The sequence below is a fragment of the Furipterus horrens genome, unplaced genomic scaffold (genome assembly GCF_987537825.1).
Source record: "Furipterus horrens unplaced genomic scaffold, mFurHor1.1.pri manual_scaffold_1, whole genome shotgun sequence".
NCBI lineage: Eukaryota > Metazoa > Chordata > Mammalia > Chiroptera > Furipteridae > Furipterus > Furipterus horrens.
In genome coordinates, this window is record NW_028327171.1 from 194430087 (window position 1) to 194448867 (window position 18781).

An 18781-nucleotide genomic window follows, 5' to 3' on the forward strand; every position below is an offset into this window, starting at 1 on the left:
TGCCCCCTTCCAGTCATCCCCAAGAGGCACGGAGCCATGGTCCCTGTTTCCATATATGAGGCAGGCGAGTTTGATTGACCCAGGTCAGCTAGGACAAGGTAGGGACTCCCTGGCCCTGCTGGGGTTCTCCGTAAGTCCGAGCACCAGCCTGCTGGTAAATGGACCTAAACTGGAGGTTGTTCTTATACCTCTCTGGTGTCATTACAAAATGGGTAAGCTGACCACAGAGGGTGAGGACTTGACAGATGTGTACAACAGACAGAAGAAAGACCCCACAATCACCCTGAAAACAGCTGACCCAAAAGCCTTAAACTTCCCATTGGCACTGTTTGCCTAAAAAATCATTTCTTACGTAAGCAAACACATCCCATCCAGGCTGGCCTCCAGAGTGCTTGCTGGTCCAGGAGCAGAGCAGGTCTGTGGCCACACGGCCTCAGGAATGCGCAGTGCTGGGGAGCCAGGGCAGTAGGGGAAGCGGTGTGCAGCCAGAGGGTCAGGGGAGAGGTGGTGGAGGCTTTGTTGTCTGCCCTTAGTTCTCTGCAAGTTCATCTGCAGTGACACTTATCAGACACTCTGTCTTGAGAAGCCTTCCTCATGTTGGGAGGCATTCTTGGCAGCCTGCACTGTCAGAAACAATGAGATTGGTGGGGCCCTCTCCATCATCTCGGGGCTCCTGTGGAAGAACAACCTGCAATTATAAATAGATAGTATTTGTAGTTTCCAGAGTCTTGCCTTCAAGTTTTTTTGGAATAATTCGTTCGGTTTGTTTTGGATTATTCTCTTCGTATCCTTCCTTTGCCGGGTGGTCAGATTTCTTCCCTTTTTCAAGAGTCATGGTGACCCTGGCTGGGAGGGGATTGTGAATAAGCTCAAAATATCAGAAATTTGGGATGGGAAGAAATGAAGGAAGAAAATGGAACTGCAAATGGGCACTATTAACAAAACAGTTGGCACCAGTGCAAATACACAAACAAGTGTAGAGTCTTGGCACTGTTTGAGTCCATGGAGTTAGATAACAAATGATAATAATAAGTTAGATAACTAATAATAATAATACACTGGCAGCAGGAGCAATCATAACTGACTTCTACTTATCGAGTGTCTCCTATGTACCAGGCACTGTGCTGAGTTGTCGATGTGCATAAACTCACTAAATTGAGCAAAGATGAGTGCGTTGCTGTTCAGGACCTGGCCAATGGCGGGACAGGGGGTTTTGAACTCAGCCTGGCAGGCTGGTTCCAGAGCCTGGGCTCAGAAACACGAGAATGAAATGAAATTTCAAAAACTCAAGTGACTGAGGCACTCTTGATGGGTTTGTACAGGAGGAAGGTTTTTAGAAACCACCCTCCCCAGCACCCAAGTTGTGGGGCACTGAGATCCTCTAACTTGATGAACTTTCATTTCATCATCACGTGTTTGGCTTCCAAAGTGTCATGTATGCGATTCTCCTCTCCCCCAAGTCTACCATCCTGCTTTGCAGAACACAGGTAATAATAAGAAGAGCCACTGTTTCCAAGGCACATTCTAAGGCGCCCAGCTTTATGTTGGGCCTGCATGTCTCTTTGCAATCCTTCCAACCATCTCACAAGGTGGGGACTAGTGTCATTTCCATTTTATAATTAAAGAAACTGAGAGTTGGAAGATAACGCATTGCCTGCAGTCATACCATTAGCGAGAACCAGAAACTAGATGGGTCTGTCTGCAAGGCTGTGTACTATACTTCTCAGAGTACACACACCCTTACAGACAGATATGTTTCTGTGTAAGAGTGATTTAAGATTTGTTTTTGTCACAGATTCCTTTTCTACACGCAAACACTCAGCAGTTCTGCGTGTGATTATAGGGGTTCCCAACCTACTGAAACTCATCCGTGGACCCTACTGAAAATCCACGGGCTCAAGGATATATACTCTAGAACATACTTTAGGAGCTTATGAATATACAGGATACTATTTTCTCACTCGATAGACCATATGTTCACGTATCGGTGTATATGTGCATATAAAAATACTTCACTTACAAAAATTAATATGTTATCCCATATGAACACTTACATGCTAGATTTCTACAGGGTGAGTCTTGCAACCATGAATTCCAAATCTGCTCACTGCTTCTCCTGGTGATTTGTTTAAACAAAGCCTAGAGGACTTTGTTTAAACAAAGCAGCTAAATAAAAAGACCAAGCAGTTGCTTTACTCCTGGTACCTTCTAATATTCTTGTGCTTTAGCCATCTGGCACTCCTCCTGCTCTCAGCTATTCCTTCAGCAGTGAGGCAGAGTGACAGAGGCGAGTCCTCTGTGCCCTGGAGCGAGACTGCCTGGGTTCAAAGCCTGCCTCTGACCATTTTTCATCATGTGACTTTAGTCAGGTCATGTAACCTCTCTGAGCTTCAGTATCAGCACCTGCAAATGGCTGGTAATTGGAACAAGGCATGGTGTGTACTGAGTGCGGATAGAATTAAATAGTATCTAAACTGAGGGCCTAGCCCATAGTAAGTGCTCAGTAAATAGGCTCTCATCCCATTGATACATCAGCTTCTTATCAAATGGGTGGTAGCAATGAAAGGGAGAATTTCAAGAAAATGAATTTGCTTCTTAAATAACCCCACCTGATGGCAAGCTGATCTCTCCATAAAGGCTGGATATCCCTACTGACCCCGAGAAACAGGCGACCTGACTTTGGGCCTGGAGTGACCAGAGCCTTCAGCACTGTGCCCCATGCAGCCTCTTCATGTCTTGGACAGCTTCTTCTTCGTGAAGTTGTAAATGACAGTTATTTTTGCTCCTATTTTCCCTGCAGGTTTTAATGTAAGGATTAATAAGACAGTGTTTGTAGATGTCTTTGAGCTTCCTGGAAGAAAGGCACTCCAGGAGGTGATAAATTCTCTGGCCTGGATAATCTACTCATGAAATATGGAACTTTGAAAGTGTGAGAAAAATCTCAGATCATTTTGACAGCATTTTAATTATAGTTGATTTGTTTGCCACTAATAGTGAAAATTCTGTCAGCATGATTTGAGATGTTTCTTCCACTCAAAATGTTATATTTCATGCTTTTGAGTTACGAGGCAACATTTTTTGGTTTCCAGATGCAACCAGAATAGCTTGGTGAATATGTCAGAACACAAAGGCAAACGGTAAAACGGACCGAACATATTAAATTACTCGGAAAGTGTCGTCCCAGAGTTCACGTGTAACACCAGCCCCCACTCCCTCATTCATTTATTCACTCAGCAGGAAGTTAGGGAGCCCTCCTATGTGCAACGTCCCAAACAAGTATTATAAATTCAGCAGTGAGAAGGCAAGGCCCTTGCCCTCCTGGTGCTCACTCTCCAGTGCAGGACAGATTCTGAACAGATAAATAAGCATATTGACAAGATCTTTACAGATTATGCTAACAGGATAAAGGGAATAAGAGGGTGGTGAGGCAGAGAATAAGAACATGCCGTCTGAAATAGGGTGGTCAGGGCAGGTTTCCCTATGGAGGTGACATTTGCACTTAGAAGAATGAGTAGGTATCGGCCAGTAGAAAAAGCTCATGGTGCTGTAGGCAGAGGGAAGAGCAAGTGCCAAGGCCCAGAGGCTGTACCAACTGTGATGTCATAAATGTTTTATCAAGTAGCATGAAAGGAGGCGTTACCTGGTTGTAAAATGTTACGGCTTCAGGACTTGGCTGGGTACAGGTGTTCTGACATGGAGACCGAAATCCCATAGGATGGCCACAGCTTTCTTCCTCAGAGCCCCCTGTGGTGCAGAAACTCCCTCACAAAGGGAGACTCTGGAAGGGCCTGGGTAGGATCTCGCCCTGCGAGAAGGGCCTCGGCATGGTGCATCTTCCTGCCCAGGCCCAGGTGGCTGGCCTCTCCTGCTGGAAAGTGTCAAGTATGGATAGAGTCATGGAGACCACAAAGCCTTTTTTAAGATTTGCTTAGTGATGAGAGGAAGAGTTGAGACTCTTGCTTTTTCATATCTCTCCGGTGGACTCTTAAAATTAGTTCCACTATCAAGATTCCCATGCCCCTAATGTGGGTTTAGGGAGAGAAACTAAGGCTTTGAAGTCCAGAAAGAAAGTACAGAAAGTGTCCTCTGGGCAAATGCTCAACACGTGGGTGTCAGAATCTGTGAGGAGAAAAGTAAAAAGGCACTTGGGGAACCATTTTAGAGACAGAAAAGAAAATGGAGCAAGGGGTAGAGAGGGCTGGCTACTTCAGCCTAGGAAAGTAAATAAGTAAATTAAACACTAAAAGGTAACATTAAAGCTTGGAAAGGAATTTTTTCACTTGAGGGGGACTATGAACAGTGAAATGTAAACATGTTAATTCATATGTCCATTAGCTGGTCTGTGTGTCCTTCCAGAAAGTGAATGATGATGTTCTAAAAGGAACGGCTTTCTGCATTATCCTACTGGACTGTTGAGGGAAGGGGGTGAGCCCTGAGTTTGTACCCCAGATTCTTTTACCAAGCAGATGCTGGAGCTTAGGTGCTAGATGCAGAACCATATTTATTCCAAGGGCGCAAATTTCCTAAGCTTCTGTGTGCTTTCCCAAATGAACCCAACAGCACTGAAATTTCTGAGATTTACTCCAGCTGTGGCAAATCCCTAATAAAAAATTTCCCCAAATGAGTCAGTCACACAGGAGGTAAATGAGACATTCTGTGTGAAGTCAGCATGTCATTTGGAGTGCGCCTTGTCTACAAAAAGCCCAGCCAGAGCCCTGGTGGTTAACTGGGGCTTGTCCACAGGGCAGAGCGCAGACACTGGAGGGAGGAGGGATTTTACCACCAAACTGAAACGCAAGGTAGTTTTCCCCTGAAGTGAACCTGATAGGAAAGACCAGCTATCCTAAGGAGTGCTAGTGAGGGCTGATTATTTGCTTTATAAAAGGACTCACTAGAGGGGTCCTTTAAATAACAAGCTCAGAGAGAAAATTTATAATAATGATTGATTCATAGAAAAACTTTTTCCCAAAGTGGGTGTCTTCACTCTATGTGCATGTAGATATGCAAGGACACATTTGTAACTGCCAGCATTACACAGAAGGGTTGGGGGCCCTGTATCCATGGAGGAAACTGAGGCCAGCCTAGATCTGTGGCATTTGTTAGGCAGCCCTGCTCCCTGGCTCATTCTGCTAATCCTCTCAATTGCTCCCTGGGTGATGAGGCCACGCAGCTCAGACCCTCCCACTTCTCATGAAGGAGCCAGTGGGATGTCAGGGCCTCTCTGTCCTTCCTAGAGAAATTGGCACCACAAAGACTAGAGCTATCTGGTGGTCTTCATAAAACTAGCGTTCAGTATTTATTGAGTGTAGGCCCTGTCACTGGCACTAGCCTAGGTGCCCCCAAAGGCTGTGTGTTACTGAGTCCTTACTGTGAGTCTGAGGTGGATGATGTTGACGGTGATCGTGATGGTGATGGTGATGGGGATATTTATGTTTTCATCTGCTCACTCATGAAAGCTGGTTATTTTTCCCAGCTCTTCTACTTTGAAGAAAACGTCTTCATGGAAGCAGTTCTATTTTATATGTTTGTGGCTTATTGAAGAAATGTAGACTTATTGTAAACAATACAGGTAGATAATAGAAGTGAACAAAGAAACAAGTAAAAATTACCAGTTCTCCCACCATACATCTATCTCCCCACTGTTAATATTTTAATGTACACTCTTTTAGACTTTTTTTTCTGTAAGTGCATGCAAGGAAATATATACATAAACACACACACATATGTTTTTAAAACATGCTTTTAAAAATATCTACTTTTTTCAACTTAACAATATATCATGAACATTTTTGTCCATAAAAACAAAAAACATATACCTACAGCACTATTAACTATAGCAGTGGAGTATTGCATTTTATTCGTATACCAAAACTGATTTACCTATTCTCTGTCGTTGGGCATTCAGACATGACACTGTTTATAAACAAAGCATCTTTTCACTCTTTATATGCCTCTTATATGTCTATGCTCAGAGATTCATATACATATTCATATATATCTTTGCACAGTTGTCTGATTATTTTCTTAGGAAAAATTCCTAGCAGTGTGATAGCTGGAGTAAAGGGTATGTACATATTAACTTTTTTCACATTTTTGCCAAGATGCCCTCCAAAATGTTTGAACAGATGTGCATTCCTGCTTATGCTGCACCTCTCCTTACTCGCTCCGTCTCTCCGGGAAAGTCTCCTCAGCTCCAGGCTCAGCCTCCTCCCCTCTGAAATGGGTGTGAGGGCAACAGGTCCTGGTGAACACTTGTTAAGCACACACTCACTGCCAAGCTGTGAGCTGACACTTCATATAGATTATGTTGGTCATTTAAAGCTCATAACAGTCCAAAGAGAAAGGTTCAACTATCCCTATCTTACTTTCATTTTCCCCATTTCTGAGGCGCTGAGGGGTTAAGTAACTTGCCTGAGGGTACCCAGTGAAGAAGGCTGAGTGGGGGTTCAAACCCAGTGGTGTCACTTCCCAGATGGACAGGGGAATTGGGGGGGGGGGTGTCTCTTGCTTATGGGCCATGCATTTGCTAATCGAGGGGAGACGGGTAGTATCTGTTTAAGGCATCCTCGTGGCTCCCCCACCATCGCGCATGCTGGGGCGTGGGGTAGGGAGGGGTGTCACCATGACTCAGCTGGGAGTGACAGGGCAGCAGTACTGCCTCAGTACAGAGATAGTAAGAAGGGGTTTTCCAGGTTTGGGAAATTTCCTTTGAGAAGTAACGCAGTGTCTTTTCACTTTTATTTTCGAAGTGAGGAAGCGTGTTTTTCAAAGTCAGTACCATCTCCCATGCTGAAATCACAGACCCACCCAGATTTTTCCACCCCACTGCCTGTCTCAATTCGTGGCCATCTCCCCAGAACTCTCAGGGGAAACCCTGCCATCATCTTCCCCAGAAGAAGTCTCACCGACTTCTGGGATTCTTTTGACTGTGGGATTCCAGCTCTCTGGTATCAAAGAATGAACTAACCCTGGTCCACACCTTATCCATCCTTTGCAGGCCTAGTTATCTGGAAGTAGTTGAGCAATTTGAAATATGGCTCCCAGGGGCTGGAGTGAGGCCTCAGACCACTGAGGCTCAAACAAGCCACTCCTGCAGACAGACAGCCCCCACAGACCCTGTGTGTGTGGCAGGCACACGCCAGGACGGGAAGCCTTTCCAGAGCCTCTTTTTAACCAAAAGAAAGAGATTCTCCCATGTTGTTTTAACAGGTTGATGCAAAATAAATAAACAGAGATAGAGAGTTTTCAGTAAATAATGGTATAGTGGCTAACAACTGGAAGAGAGCTAGTGGGGAAATTTCCTACCTGAGCAGTCGGGAGCCCAGAGAAGGAGTCCGAAGAGGGCCCAGTGATGATTGTCAGAGCATATGGCAAGGCTGAATACGTGTGTCTGTACAGATAAAATGGTGCCGTCCCATGAGCCTAGCCAAGGATGTCTTTGAGGTGCCTTTCCCCACCTGGATCCAGTTTGATTCTGTGTGAAATGAGCTCAGGCCTTGGTGGTGTAGGGAGGGCGGCTGCTCTGTCTCTTGCTGAGGCAAGGAGTTCTGTGCTCAAAGACGCTAGTCCCTGGGGATTCACCCCCTGCATTGGGAGAAATGTTTTTATTGCCTTATCTGAGATGATGCTGATTCCCTTCTAAAATGCGTTGTTGACTAGACAATGCTGATGTGAACTTCGCAGAGTCATCCCAGTGAGGGAGGTGGCCCATGTGTGGGAAGTCTTTGTCATTAACAATTAAAAATGAGAGAAGAGGGGATGACCCAGGAGAAAACCGGAGCATGGGGAAGAGCAGGAAAATAAAAATATCTCCGAAACATCCCCAGTGTGCCTGGCTTGGTGCCTAGCACCTTACTTTTTTTTTTTCATTCCATCTCTATCCCAACCCTCTGAAGTGCATACCTTTATCCTCATCTTGCAGATGAGGCAATGGATGCTCAAATGGGTAAAAGCAACTTGCTGTGATATAGACCTAAGAAGAAAAGAGCAAGATTCAGATAAATTATAATGGAAATAAAAATGGTCCTACGGAAGGAACAAAGAAATTTCTGGGTTTTTGGGGGTTTTTTTTTTTTAGATGTTTGATAGAATGATGCTACTGCTCTTATGTAGGTGCGATAAGGCCTTCAAGTCTAGTCATCGCCAAGGTGCTTGTTCTTTCTGTGGCTTTAACAAAGCAATGCAACTTCCTGTATCTGTGTTTGAAAGTCTGCAAGCAAACATAAGTTGGTTTAGCAATCTGGAACACCTATGTGTCTAGAAACGAATGGAGAGCACATGAGCCAGAGTAAGACAAAGTGTCCTTTTCATCTCCTTAAAGTGAGCTTTTCTCACATTTGCCCCTCCGTGCCATCCTCACCTAGGTATGACTTCATTGAGATTCGAGATGGAGACAGTGACTCTGCAGACCTCCTGGGAAAGCACTGTGGGAACATCGCTCCACCCACCATCATCTCCTCGGGCTCTGTTCTCTACATCAAGTTCACCTCCGACTATGCCCGGCAGGGTGCAGGCTTCTCCCTGCGCTATGAGATCTTCAAGACAGGTCAGTGTGGTCGTGGGTGGATAGCCAGGGGCTGGGCATCTAAGAGAAGATGGGACATCGCCATCTGTGTCTGGCCATGGGGCACAATGTCCGGGAACTGTGTGATGGTCATGTGCGCATAGACAAGCTGATGGAGGGCAGAGAGGTTCAAGGTGAACCTGGAGATAGCCCAAGATAAAAAGCCAGTTTAAGTTATCATCCAACTTGAGAGAGCAAGTTGCAGGGTTAGTGCTGGGTGCTGCCTGACGGGCCAAGCCATTGTTTGTGGCACTGAAAGAGGAGGGGCACCAATTAAATAGAAAACCACTTTTGAAAAGAGTCTGATCTTTATGTGTTTTTAAAAATCATAATAATCTTCATGGGAAAAAGCAAAACTTGGTTGAACTTCCTCCTAATTACTTCATGGTTTAATGTGGCTTTTATTTGGAATTACATGGGGCAGAGAGGATATAATCTTTTTAGTGTTTAGAGTCTCTAAAGCTCTCACTATGACCTGCCCCCTCCCAGTGGGGTCCTGCAGTAGCCTGATATGGCTTCCCCCTTGCTGACCCATTTTACCACTTCTACCCATTGAATGCCAATGGCCTACTTGCTAAATGCCAATGAAGCTGACTCCCTGAAAAGCAATGAAAAAGATAGGAGAAAAAGAGGCAGAGAACACTGCACGTCAAGTCGACCGCTTGCTTTCCTTTTGCTCCCCCTTCGATTACCTTAGGCCCTGAGAACATGGGCCAGTGCGTATTTCCATAACTGGGAAGAGCCAACTTTCACTCACAAGACGCTGGCTCAGCACCTACACTTAAGCACTCCAAGCAGTGTGCTCTTCCCTCCAGTATGTGAGCTCATTATCATGAGGCCAAGTGAAGCTTATTCTCCAATTCTCCCCTCTCCCTCTGCCCGCTGCTCCACCCAAGAGGCCCCGCCGCATCTAACTAGTGTGTTCTCCTCTCCAGCCTAAGTTTGGCAACTTGTGGTTGGAGCCCAGTGAAAGGGGAGGCCTTGTCATCGAGAGGCCCAAGTCCGGCGCCTGTCGAGTTCAGTGTGAGGGGAGCTATTCATATATATTTTCTTTTTCACTAAACAGTTCTTGAAAGGAAGTGGTAGCTGCTGAAAGCACTTTTTATATCCACTCTGTCTAAATATTTGTCGGATTTGTCTGCCTGAGAACAAGAATGTTGAGTCCAATGAAGGGGCGGGGCCAAGGGGACCGTGTCAAGCCAGAGTGGCAGCCGGACTCTCTCAGGGCACCAGTCCCAAGAAGCACCATCTGCTGTGGGTCATCATGCTCCTGACCACATGAGGCCACAGGCACTGACAATCTGTGTCCAGTGGCTCGGGGCTGGTGGGGGGCTCCTGAATAGCTTGATCCACATTCCCTTGAGTCCTGTACAAGAACCAGATCACTGATAAAATGCTCATTGTACCATTTTCTGCTGGGGAGCACAGGGGAGAGAGAGGGGAAAAGGACCAGAAGAGTGTTTGCCCTCTTCTAGTGAGGCTGACAGGGGTGTAAACCCTTAGCACAGAACAGAGGCACAGTAGACATTGTTGGATGATTATATGTAAATAGGTATGTGAATTGAAAGTAAGTGCTAAGTAAAGGCATGGCTGACATGCCATGGTTATGAAAATGAGGGCTCCATTGGGTGACGTTGCAAGCGGAGAGCCTAGAGAGTCTATTAGATAGCAAAGTCCCCGGTGCTAAAACTGTCACTCAGCGCCACTGTGCTGACCATGAAAGGAAAGCAGCTGTAAGCCAGGCCACGGGACGTCAGAACAAGATGTGCAGGACCACTCAGGCTTGCCTCCTGACTTCGTATTGCACAAGGATGCTGCCACATTCACCAGAAAACCACAGAAAACGTGAATGTTCACCCTACCCATCGGGCAAATTTGCATGGACGATGTTAAAAGATGAAACACACAAGAGGGTATTACAACTCAGCCTGGCTGTTTGGAGGACAGGCTGAAGTAGGATTTAGAATGAGGCAACAAGTCTGTGGGCTTCCTAGAAACAACAGTGCCAGCCAAGACAGGTGGTTTGGGTGTGGAGAAATGGGGCAGCCTGCTTTATGAACCGGCATTGTCTACACAAGAAAGAAGGAAGTAACTGCAGTGGGAGGAATGTCCTGCCAACAGCAGCCACTTGTAGGGAATGTAAGAAAGAAGAGAGAGCCCAATGGCTTCCTAGGGCCACTCCACCTGCCATTCCAAAGAGCAGCTCTCGGCATGGAAGCCAGCTCTGAATAAAACACTATGTGTGCAGGGATGCAAAATTCGACATGCTTCAGGTGCCATGTTCTGCCCCCACTGCTGGAGTCTTGAGAGAAAAGACACCATTTACATCATCTGCAGAACATGAAAGAAATGCATGAACAGTCTAACGAAATCCAAACAAACACAGCTATGTTTGCTGGTCAGATTTGTAGAGAAAGATGGGGGAACCGTAAACACAGATACGCAAATATCCACACAAAGGTTTCTGGAAGCCTTCGACAGCACATTGACTCTGCTGCACAATTACTGACAGACATAAACCCACAACTTGGGTACAGACAGGGGACATGTGGCTAGAGTGGGAAGTTCATGTCTGCCCTGAGTGAAGTGGCTTATAAAAGAGTCTATATGTTACCAAACTATCCCCATACAAAAGGGTAAACCAGAACAACTCACACACTTAAAGGCTCTCAAATCACTACATCATGAGCATAACAGAGAAAGGAATTTTAAAATAACTTAAAATGTAGCGTTGGAGACTGAATCACTGGAAAATGTGGGTTTTTTGTTTGTTGGTTTTCTGATGTTCTGTGGACCAATGTTCAAAAAAAGTCTTCTTTTCGGGTGCTCAGAGACATTTTGAGAACTGAAATTTCTGGGGTCTTTCACAGATAAAAAAAGCCTGGAGGGCCCCTTTTCCCCACTCCCAAAATTGAAAAACTATATGTGTTTTTCAGGTCAAGCTAAGCTTTGGATAAATCCACCATGTTTTAAATAGCTTTATACGTATAGATTCTTCTTCCGCTTGCAGGGTTACTGTAAAATTTACAGTGAAAAAACATGAAGGAGGCATTTTTCGTACCAGAATCCTTTGGTGTGAAATGATTCACTACAGCCAAAATCCTCCAGCTTCTGTGGACAATCTCAGTGCTGAGTGACTTGAGTGTTTGTTGATTGAGCTCTTTTTTTCAACCTTTAGTCCCTTTAACACATTACAGCAAAGATCTTGGATTAGGTATATATCTGCAAGATTCAACTTTTATCTAAAGGACGGTCACCCTTTTCTGTGATCTCTTCTCCACATTTGGTAGCCAGCTGCCTGCTTTCTGATGCCTTGACCACACTTTAAACAGTGAGACAAATTCACAATTATAATGGATGTTTAATTTTTTTTTTTTTTTTTGCATAAAAGGGATAAAATTGTTTGTCTACCTCATTCAAAATAAGCCAAGGGATATACCCATGTATATATGGCCATATGTCAAAGATAGATACACTTTTTTTTTTTTTTGCCTTAAGAATGTCAGATTGAAAAATCCCCATCAGTTGAATGCAGAGCCTCAGAACTCTGGAAACTGAGTACTTTAGAACTTCACATTCTCCAGGCTTCTCTAGGACTTACTAGGTATCCATTGTGGAAGACCCTGGCCCCCATGGATAGGAAGGACCAATGAAAGATTCCTCCATAAATTCCCTACTCCCAGAGGGGATGGAGGATTCCCCTTGCCCAGGAAGAGAAGAACAAGTCGAGCAGACTAGGAGGGGATGTCAGGATGCCTTTTCTAGCTCTGGAGGCACCTTGTGAATAAAGAGTGAATTTCCTCTGGCTAATCGGCCCCCATGAAGAAGGCTGTACAGCAGTCATAAGCCCTAACCTTTCAGAGTTCTTTTCAGGCCCCCCAAGAGCTGCCAGCTGGCTTGGCTTTGCCAAAGTCTCTCATTTCCGGCCACTGAGGAGTCCCTCAGGAGCTGAGGGCTCAATGGCAAACAAAGCTGGGGATTCTATGGTTTACAAACTGGGGGAAGCCCTGGCTGCCCATTCGGCTGCCCTGTCCTGAATGATGGAATGCAGACCTGCTAAGATGCAGCACATAGAGAGCCTCCAATAAGTCCTGGAAAGGTTAGCTCTAGCCCCAGGTGTCTGGGGCTCCTATCTTGCCACAGCACAGTGCTAGGCAGAAGGGTGGAGATGATGGATGGGTAGGTAGGAATATTGGAATTTCCTGCCTGATACTAAAAATGAAAAGTTGCAATCCTCTCTCCTGCTTATTTGCATAGCACCTTTCCAAGTCAGACATTTGCAGCTTTCCAGAAAGCCATCATCAATAAAGAGACTCATGGAGGGGCCTCTGCAGGAGTCTCGGATAAAGACATTGCTGCGGGCTAAGATCAGCATATTGACATTGCATAGTTATATTTCAGTGGGATCCCCAGAGGACACTTCCTGCCAGTAAACACCTGCTTTATTGAGTATTTCTGTGTTTTTTCTTCATGCTTAGAATGCCTATTTATCCTCCTCATAAATCCTGCTACGTTTTTTAATTTTAAAATCAGAACATCGTGAAATCAATTCTGATTGTCCAGCCCTAGTCTGGGCCACAGTGTTCTGGGACCGGCCTCTGGGCCCCTCCTGGCAAATGGTGGCCTCGTTAAACTACACGGGGCTCTTTTAAGGTGACTCCACCTAGAGGCATTAGGAGATACGGTGCTGTAATCCTTTTACAGCTCCTACTGCCCTCCAAGCCTGCACCAGGAAGCGAATGTGTGCTGCATTTAATAAGGGCACCTCCTAAGTCCCAAGAAAGCATACACAAGCGCTTAGGAGAGAAACAAGGCCATCCCCACCAGAAAGGAGCCAGAAGCCTTCCAAACGTCAATACACTGCCGCATTTTTCCAAACTTGTGGCTGGAGCGGCCTTTAACATCCCCAACGCCCTGCTGTGATCCACCGGCTAAAAACGTCAATTGTTAATTGTCTGGCCACTACAGAGCAGCTCGTTTTAATATAGTCATGACATGAATGAGACCCGAGCTCCCCTTTGCCCCTCCCCTGAGGCACCTTGGATCTTGGAGGGAGAAGGGGGCACTTAGTTGGCTCTGGTACAATAGGGGCTGTGTTGAGGTCAGCAATAAATAAGGGGTAACATTGTTTGCCCTGCTGGCAATCAGCAAGCCTTCCTTAAGGATTGAAATAACTTACATTTCTGGAGCAAGCAGCTGAGTAATTGAGAAAGAAGACTCTGTTCTTCTTTTCAAGAGAATCTCTCTCTCTCTCTCTCTCTCTCTCTCTCTCACACACACACACACACACAACTTCTTTCTAATGCCCCCCCCCCCAATTCTTCAATTGCTTTTCTTACTCTAGTATGTAGAACAAGCCATTTCACCTCCTTAATTTATCTCTTAAAGAAGGTCTGGCTTAAAGGCTTGAAACATGACTGTGAAGAGTATGTTGCTTTAGGGGCCACTCCAGTGGAAACAAAGAGTAGGGGGACTTGGCCCCAAACATTTAAATAACCCACATAACAGCAGCAGCTAAGAAAGGCATCTTCTTCTACTTTCTTAATGTTAAGGTTCTCTTTTATATATAGGCTCTGAAGATTGTTCTAAAAACTTCACAAGCCCCAACGGGACCATCGAATCTCCCGGGTTTCCAGAGAAGTACCCACATAACTTGGACTGCACCTTTACCATCCTGGCCAGACCCAAGATGGAGATCGTCCTGCAATTTCTGACCTTTGACCTGGAACACGACCCCTTGCAGGTGGGAGAGGGAGACTGCAAATACGATTGGCTGGACATCTGGGATGGCATTCCGCATGGTGAGTGATGTCATTGTCACAAGGCACTTCTCAGAAGCCTCTCCTGTGCCTGTTAATTGCTTTAGTAAAACTAAAAAGAGAACCAAGACTTAAAAGCTCCTTAGGATTTGTGTGTGACCCACGATGACTTTCTTTTGTTATCCTTCACCAAGGATGATTTCGGAGAAATTGCAGAAGGGCCATTTCCTTTCTTGGAGATATTTGTTTGAAGAAGGATAGGAGGAGACTGAATAGATACTTGGATAAGGATGAGAAAAACCATAGGCAATGTTTTTCTCTGCTCCAAGATGTCAGGATGTCCATAGAAAATGGAAAAGTGACGACCTTCTCTGCCCAAATAGGACTCTAAAGCCAGATTGATGAGGTTTAAATCCTGACTCTGCTTATTAGCACCTCTGCAACCTTGGAAAAGTTACTAACCTATTTGTCATATCTGCCTAAATAAGCTGCTGTCATCATCATTATCGTTACTATAATTTCATTATTATTAATAAAGTCATAGATGTTAAAAAAGTACATTACCCAAGGCCACAAGGAACCAGGAGCCTGTAATTCTTAGGAGGAGACCAGCGTAAGTATTGGGTATAGTCAGTATCAGCAAGCAAACCAACCTTTTGCTTTGGTAGCCATTCTAAGTATTTTACCCTGTAATGTAGGCTCAGAAGCTAAGTAGTTTTATTTTCTGAATGAAGACTTAGTCACAAAACTTGGATTTGAGTCCCATCTCCGTTATTTCCTGGTTGTATGAACAGTGGAAAGTCATGTGACCTCTCTGAACCTCAATTTCTTCCTCTGTAGAGTAGGCATTATATTAATAGCCCATCTCCCAAAGCTGTGAATACAGAACTAAGCCAGTTAGTGGAAGTATTTTTTAATGTGCAAGAGAAATATTGGACATTGTTTTTAAAACATGCCTTTGGTTGTTCTTTTACTCCAAGATATACAAAGTGATGTTCTTTTGAATGACCTGCCGTTGCGGGAAAGAATGTATTGTAAATGGAGTCTGACGTTTCCATATCTGTTGACGTCTCTCTGTCTTTCATATCCAGTTGGCCCCCTGATTGGCAAGTACTGTGGGACTAAAACACCCTCTGAACTCCGTTCGGCAACTGGGATCCTCTCTCTGACCTTTCACACAGACATGGCAGTGGCCAAGGACGGCTTCTCTGCACGTTACTACCTGGTCCACCAAGAACCGCTAGAAAGTGAGTTGGCAAGTTGGAAACCTCTGTCTGTCTTTCCAGCAGAACTGTGAGGTTTTGCTGGCCTCTTCAAGACAAGGGACCTGGTGGGAATTCTACAGAATTTACAATGGCCTATGAGTTCAGAGAATGGGAGTTGTAGCCTCTTGTTAGACAAATATTAATGAAAATAGAATAAATGTCCATCTGGGTGCTCATTTCTTTAAAGGAAAAAGAAAAAGTATGTGTACTAAGAATTAGTTATTCCCAAGGGAAGCTATAGGACCACCTCAAGCTTCAGTTTTCTCATCTATGAATAAAAAGGAGATTAATTAGGATATCTATATAAAGTCTCCCCCATGCTAACATTTTTAGAATCTGAGGCTATTTTTCTTCCTCTCCACACCTCAGTGGCCATTGTCACAAAATAGCAACTTTAAATCTCTCTCTCTATATATATATAAATATTTTGACATGAAACATCTCTGGTCCTAAGTAGAGTTTCTGTCACTGGACTGGTCCACTGGAATTGTCCACCTCACAATTCCAATAAGCATGGCTTTTTAAGCTTCTACAATGTGCCAGGCACTCTGCCAAGCATTATAAGTGTAGCTTTGACCCCAGCGGTCATGGAATTTGCCATCTAGTCTTTTGCCCTGAGCTACATCTTTATATCAGCTCCTCTTGGACATGTGCTTTAGTGGAAGAAACCCAAATGAAAACTTTAAGGACTAAAGGAACACTTTATGGATGATTAGAGCTGGGGAAATCCTTCCATGTTTGCAGACAGCAGGCCACGTGCTTACCTATGGGCGTGGCAGCCTGACCTGGGGGAAAGTTGATGGGTTTTATATATTTCTTTCTTTATTTATTTTTTGTTTGTTTGTTTTTCCAAAGAGCTCATGTATATTGAGTGACAAGAAAATAGTATTGCAACTTGCACCAAGTCCTCCAAATGGCCAGGGCAGTCGACAAAGTTAAAGAATAGATTTGATACCTGAAAAGATTGCTGGTCCTTATCAGACACATGCACACACAAATATTAACCAGTATCCACAGTGTCCATGGGAAGGACAGCAATTAAACTGATGGCACAAGGTCAGAGTAAGTGACTTCTGGGTCCATTTGTCCAGACAGGTAGTTCAGGGGAATGTGAGTGACATGCATGTCTTTAGAGAGAGGTCTCCCAAAGACAGGTATTTATTGCTTTGTAATGTCTGCCTTCTGTGCTAGAACTCATTAGACACTGGAGTGCAAGAAAGAAAGAAGCAAAAGTGCCTCTGGGTGTTTATTAATAAAGCAGGCTTCCCACGATGTATCAGCCCACCCAAATTGCCACAAGTCTATCACACGTGTACCTGTATTTCAATAATGGTGCATCTGGCATCTGTGAGCATCTGTAGCCTGCAGCACTAACAGTTCTTGTGCTTTAGATTGCATTTTTAATTTGTATGATGATTCTTATTTATCCACAGCCTGATTTCTTTTAGGTCCAATTTAGGTTCTTTCAGACCCAGAGGGGTTGTCAAGCTCTGTGACTTGGTGTAGTTGTTTTTAAAATGTGAGTGTATAATTAGGTCTTTAAGATGAGAGTGCCTGCAAGGACTTGTCCCTAGAAGGGAGGAGTGTTTTGAGAGCCCCAGGGGTATGAGGCAGAGATACCTAACTCTATACTTGACCATCTCTGTTTCCCAGACTTTCAGTGCAATGTCCCTCTGGGAATGGAGTCTGGCAGGATTGCTAATGAACAGATCAGTGCCTCATCTACCTACTCTGACGGGAGGTGGAGACCTCAGCAAAGCCGGCTCCATGGTGATGACAATGGCTGGACACCCAACTTGGATTCCAACAAGGAGTATCTCCAGGTATTTACTCAGATCTCAGAGGGCATGCAGGGTGCATGTGTGTATTGGTGGGCAAGAGGGGTGGCTCCTCATCTCAAATGGATAAAGGACACAAAGAAAATAAACACAGCATACTTGAGAACTCCATTCATTCATCCATCCATCCAAACAGATACACATGCCAGGCGTAAGCAGGCTGTGCCAGGCACTTTGCTGTGCACTGGGATAAAATGGTGAGTAAGGTGGACACTGCCCCTGCTCTTGTGAACATTTACAGCCTTGGAGAAGTTGTTTGGCCAGGGTGCTGTTTGCCCTTTCACTCTAGACATCCAAGGAACAGTCTATGAACGGTTCCAGACTTCCTCATGCTTGGCACAGGCAGGCAACAGAAATGTGATGGGGAGTAGGGAGATGGAGGGCATTTTCCTACGGGCAGGCTTGTTGAGTTGCTAGCTGAGCACAGCAGCTTCTCATGATCTTTGCTGTTGGGAAGGAGCCCTGCCAGGAAGGTTTGCACATAGCTATCAGAAGAACACATGGGAAAATGTCACTACCAGCTATGAAACTCGAGTTGCCCAGATGCTCGGCAGCATCTTTTCAGACTATTGTTTGCTTTCCTCCTGAATGAGACTTGCAGTCATGTTGAGTAACCCCTCCCTGCATGACAGACTGGTCCAATTCTCATCCCCAGGGAAGAGCAAGCTGCTAGTTCCATGCTAGAGCAATGACTTATGACACACGGCAGACAGCATTGTGACCCAATGACAAGCCTGTCTGAGTTCTGATGTGACTTGGTGATCTCTGCTCTGAGAAGGGCATTGCAGAGCACAAAAGGGAAAGGGAGAAAGGCCACTTAGAAACTTCCAGGGAGGTTCTCTCAGCACAACCCTGAGGCCATTTGTCACTGTCTTTCCTCTGCCTCTCCCAAAATCCTTCCCATCCTGCAAAGCTTCCAGAAAGTTCTCCCTTAGAATGGGCATCCCATTGATTATACCCTTAGTTTTGGTCTTGAATCACATACTTTCTCTCACTGCTATTCACCTGTTTATCATGCACATGTACAGCACTGGGTACTTTGTTTGAATGCTTAATAGTGCCGAGTGCATATTAAGTAGCCAATAAATGCTTGCTGAATTAAATTTTACCAGTGTGTGCTGACTACATTTTGATCCCACTGAGATTACCATTAAGAAACACTGTGGCCAGCAAAGGAATGACATCCAGTGATTTCCAAATGGGTTTGGTGTTGTGGGAGAGGAGCTTCCTCAAAATGTGGACCATCCTCCTCACCGAGCAAAAGGTCAGGACTTGGTGCATAAGCCTAATTGCTTGGGCAGACTCTGCATGCCCTTTGACCCCTGCCTGACCTGAGTGACTAAATACACAATGGAG

General features: G+C 44.9%; 1 protein-coding gene across 4 annotated transcripts in view; it reads left to right on the plus strand.

Annotated features, from left to right (window-relative positions):
* The window catches only part of NRP2 (neuropilin 2), a 120836-nt gene that overhangs the window by 26974 nt on the left and 75081 nt on the right, over window positions 1-18781 (plus strand). For all 4 annotated transcript variants that reach the window (XM_090282868.1, XM_090282871.1, XM_090282874.1 and 1 more), the window contains exons 3-6: window positions 8364-8545; window positions 14134-14364; window positions 15414-15569; window positions 17241-17410. In XM_090282868.1, coding sequence (XP_090138994.1) covers window positions 8364-8545; window positions 14134-14364; window positions 15414-15569; window positions 17241-17410 — 739 coding nt within the window. The remainder of the gene's footprint in view (window positions 1-8363; window positions 8546-14133; window positions 14365-15413; window positions 15570-17240; window positions 17411-18781) is intronic.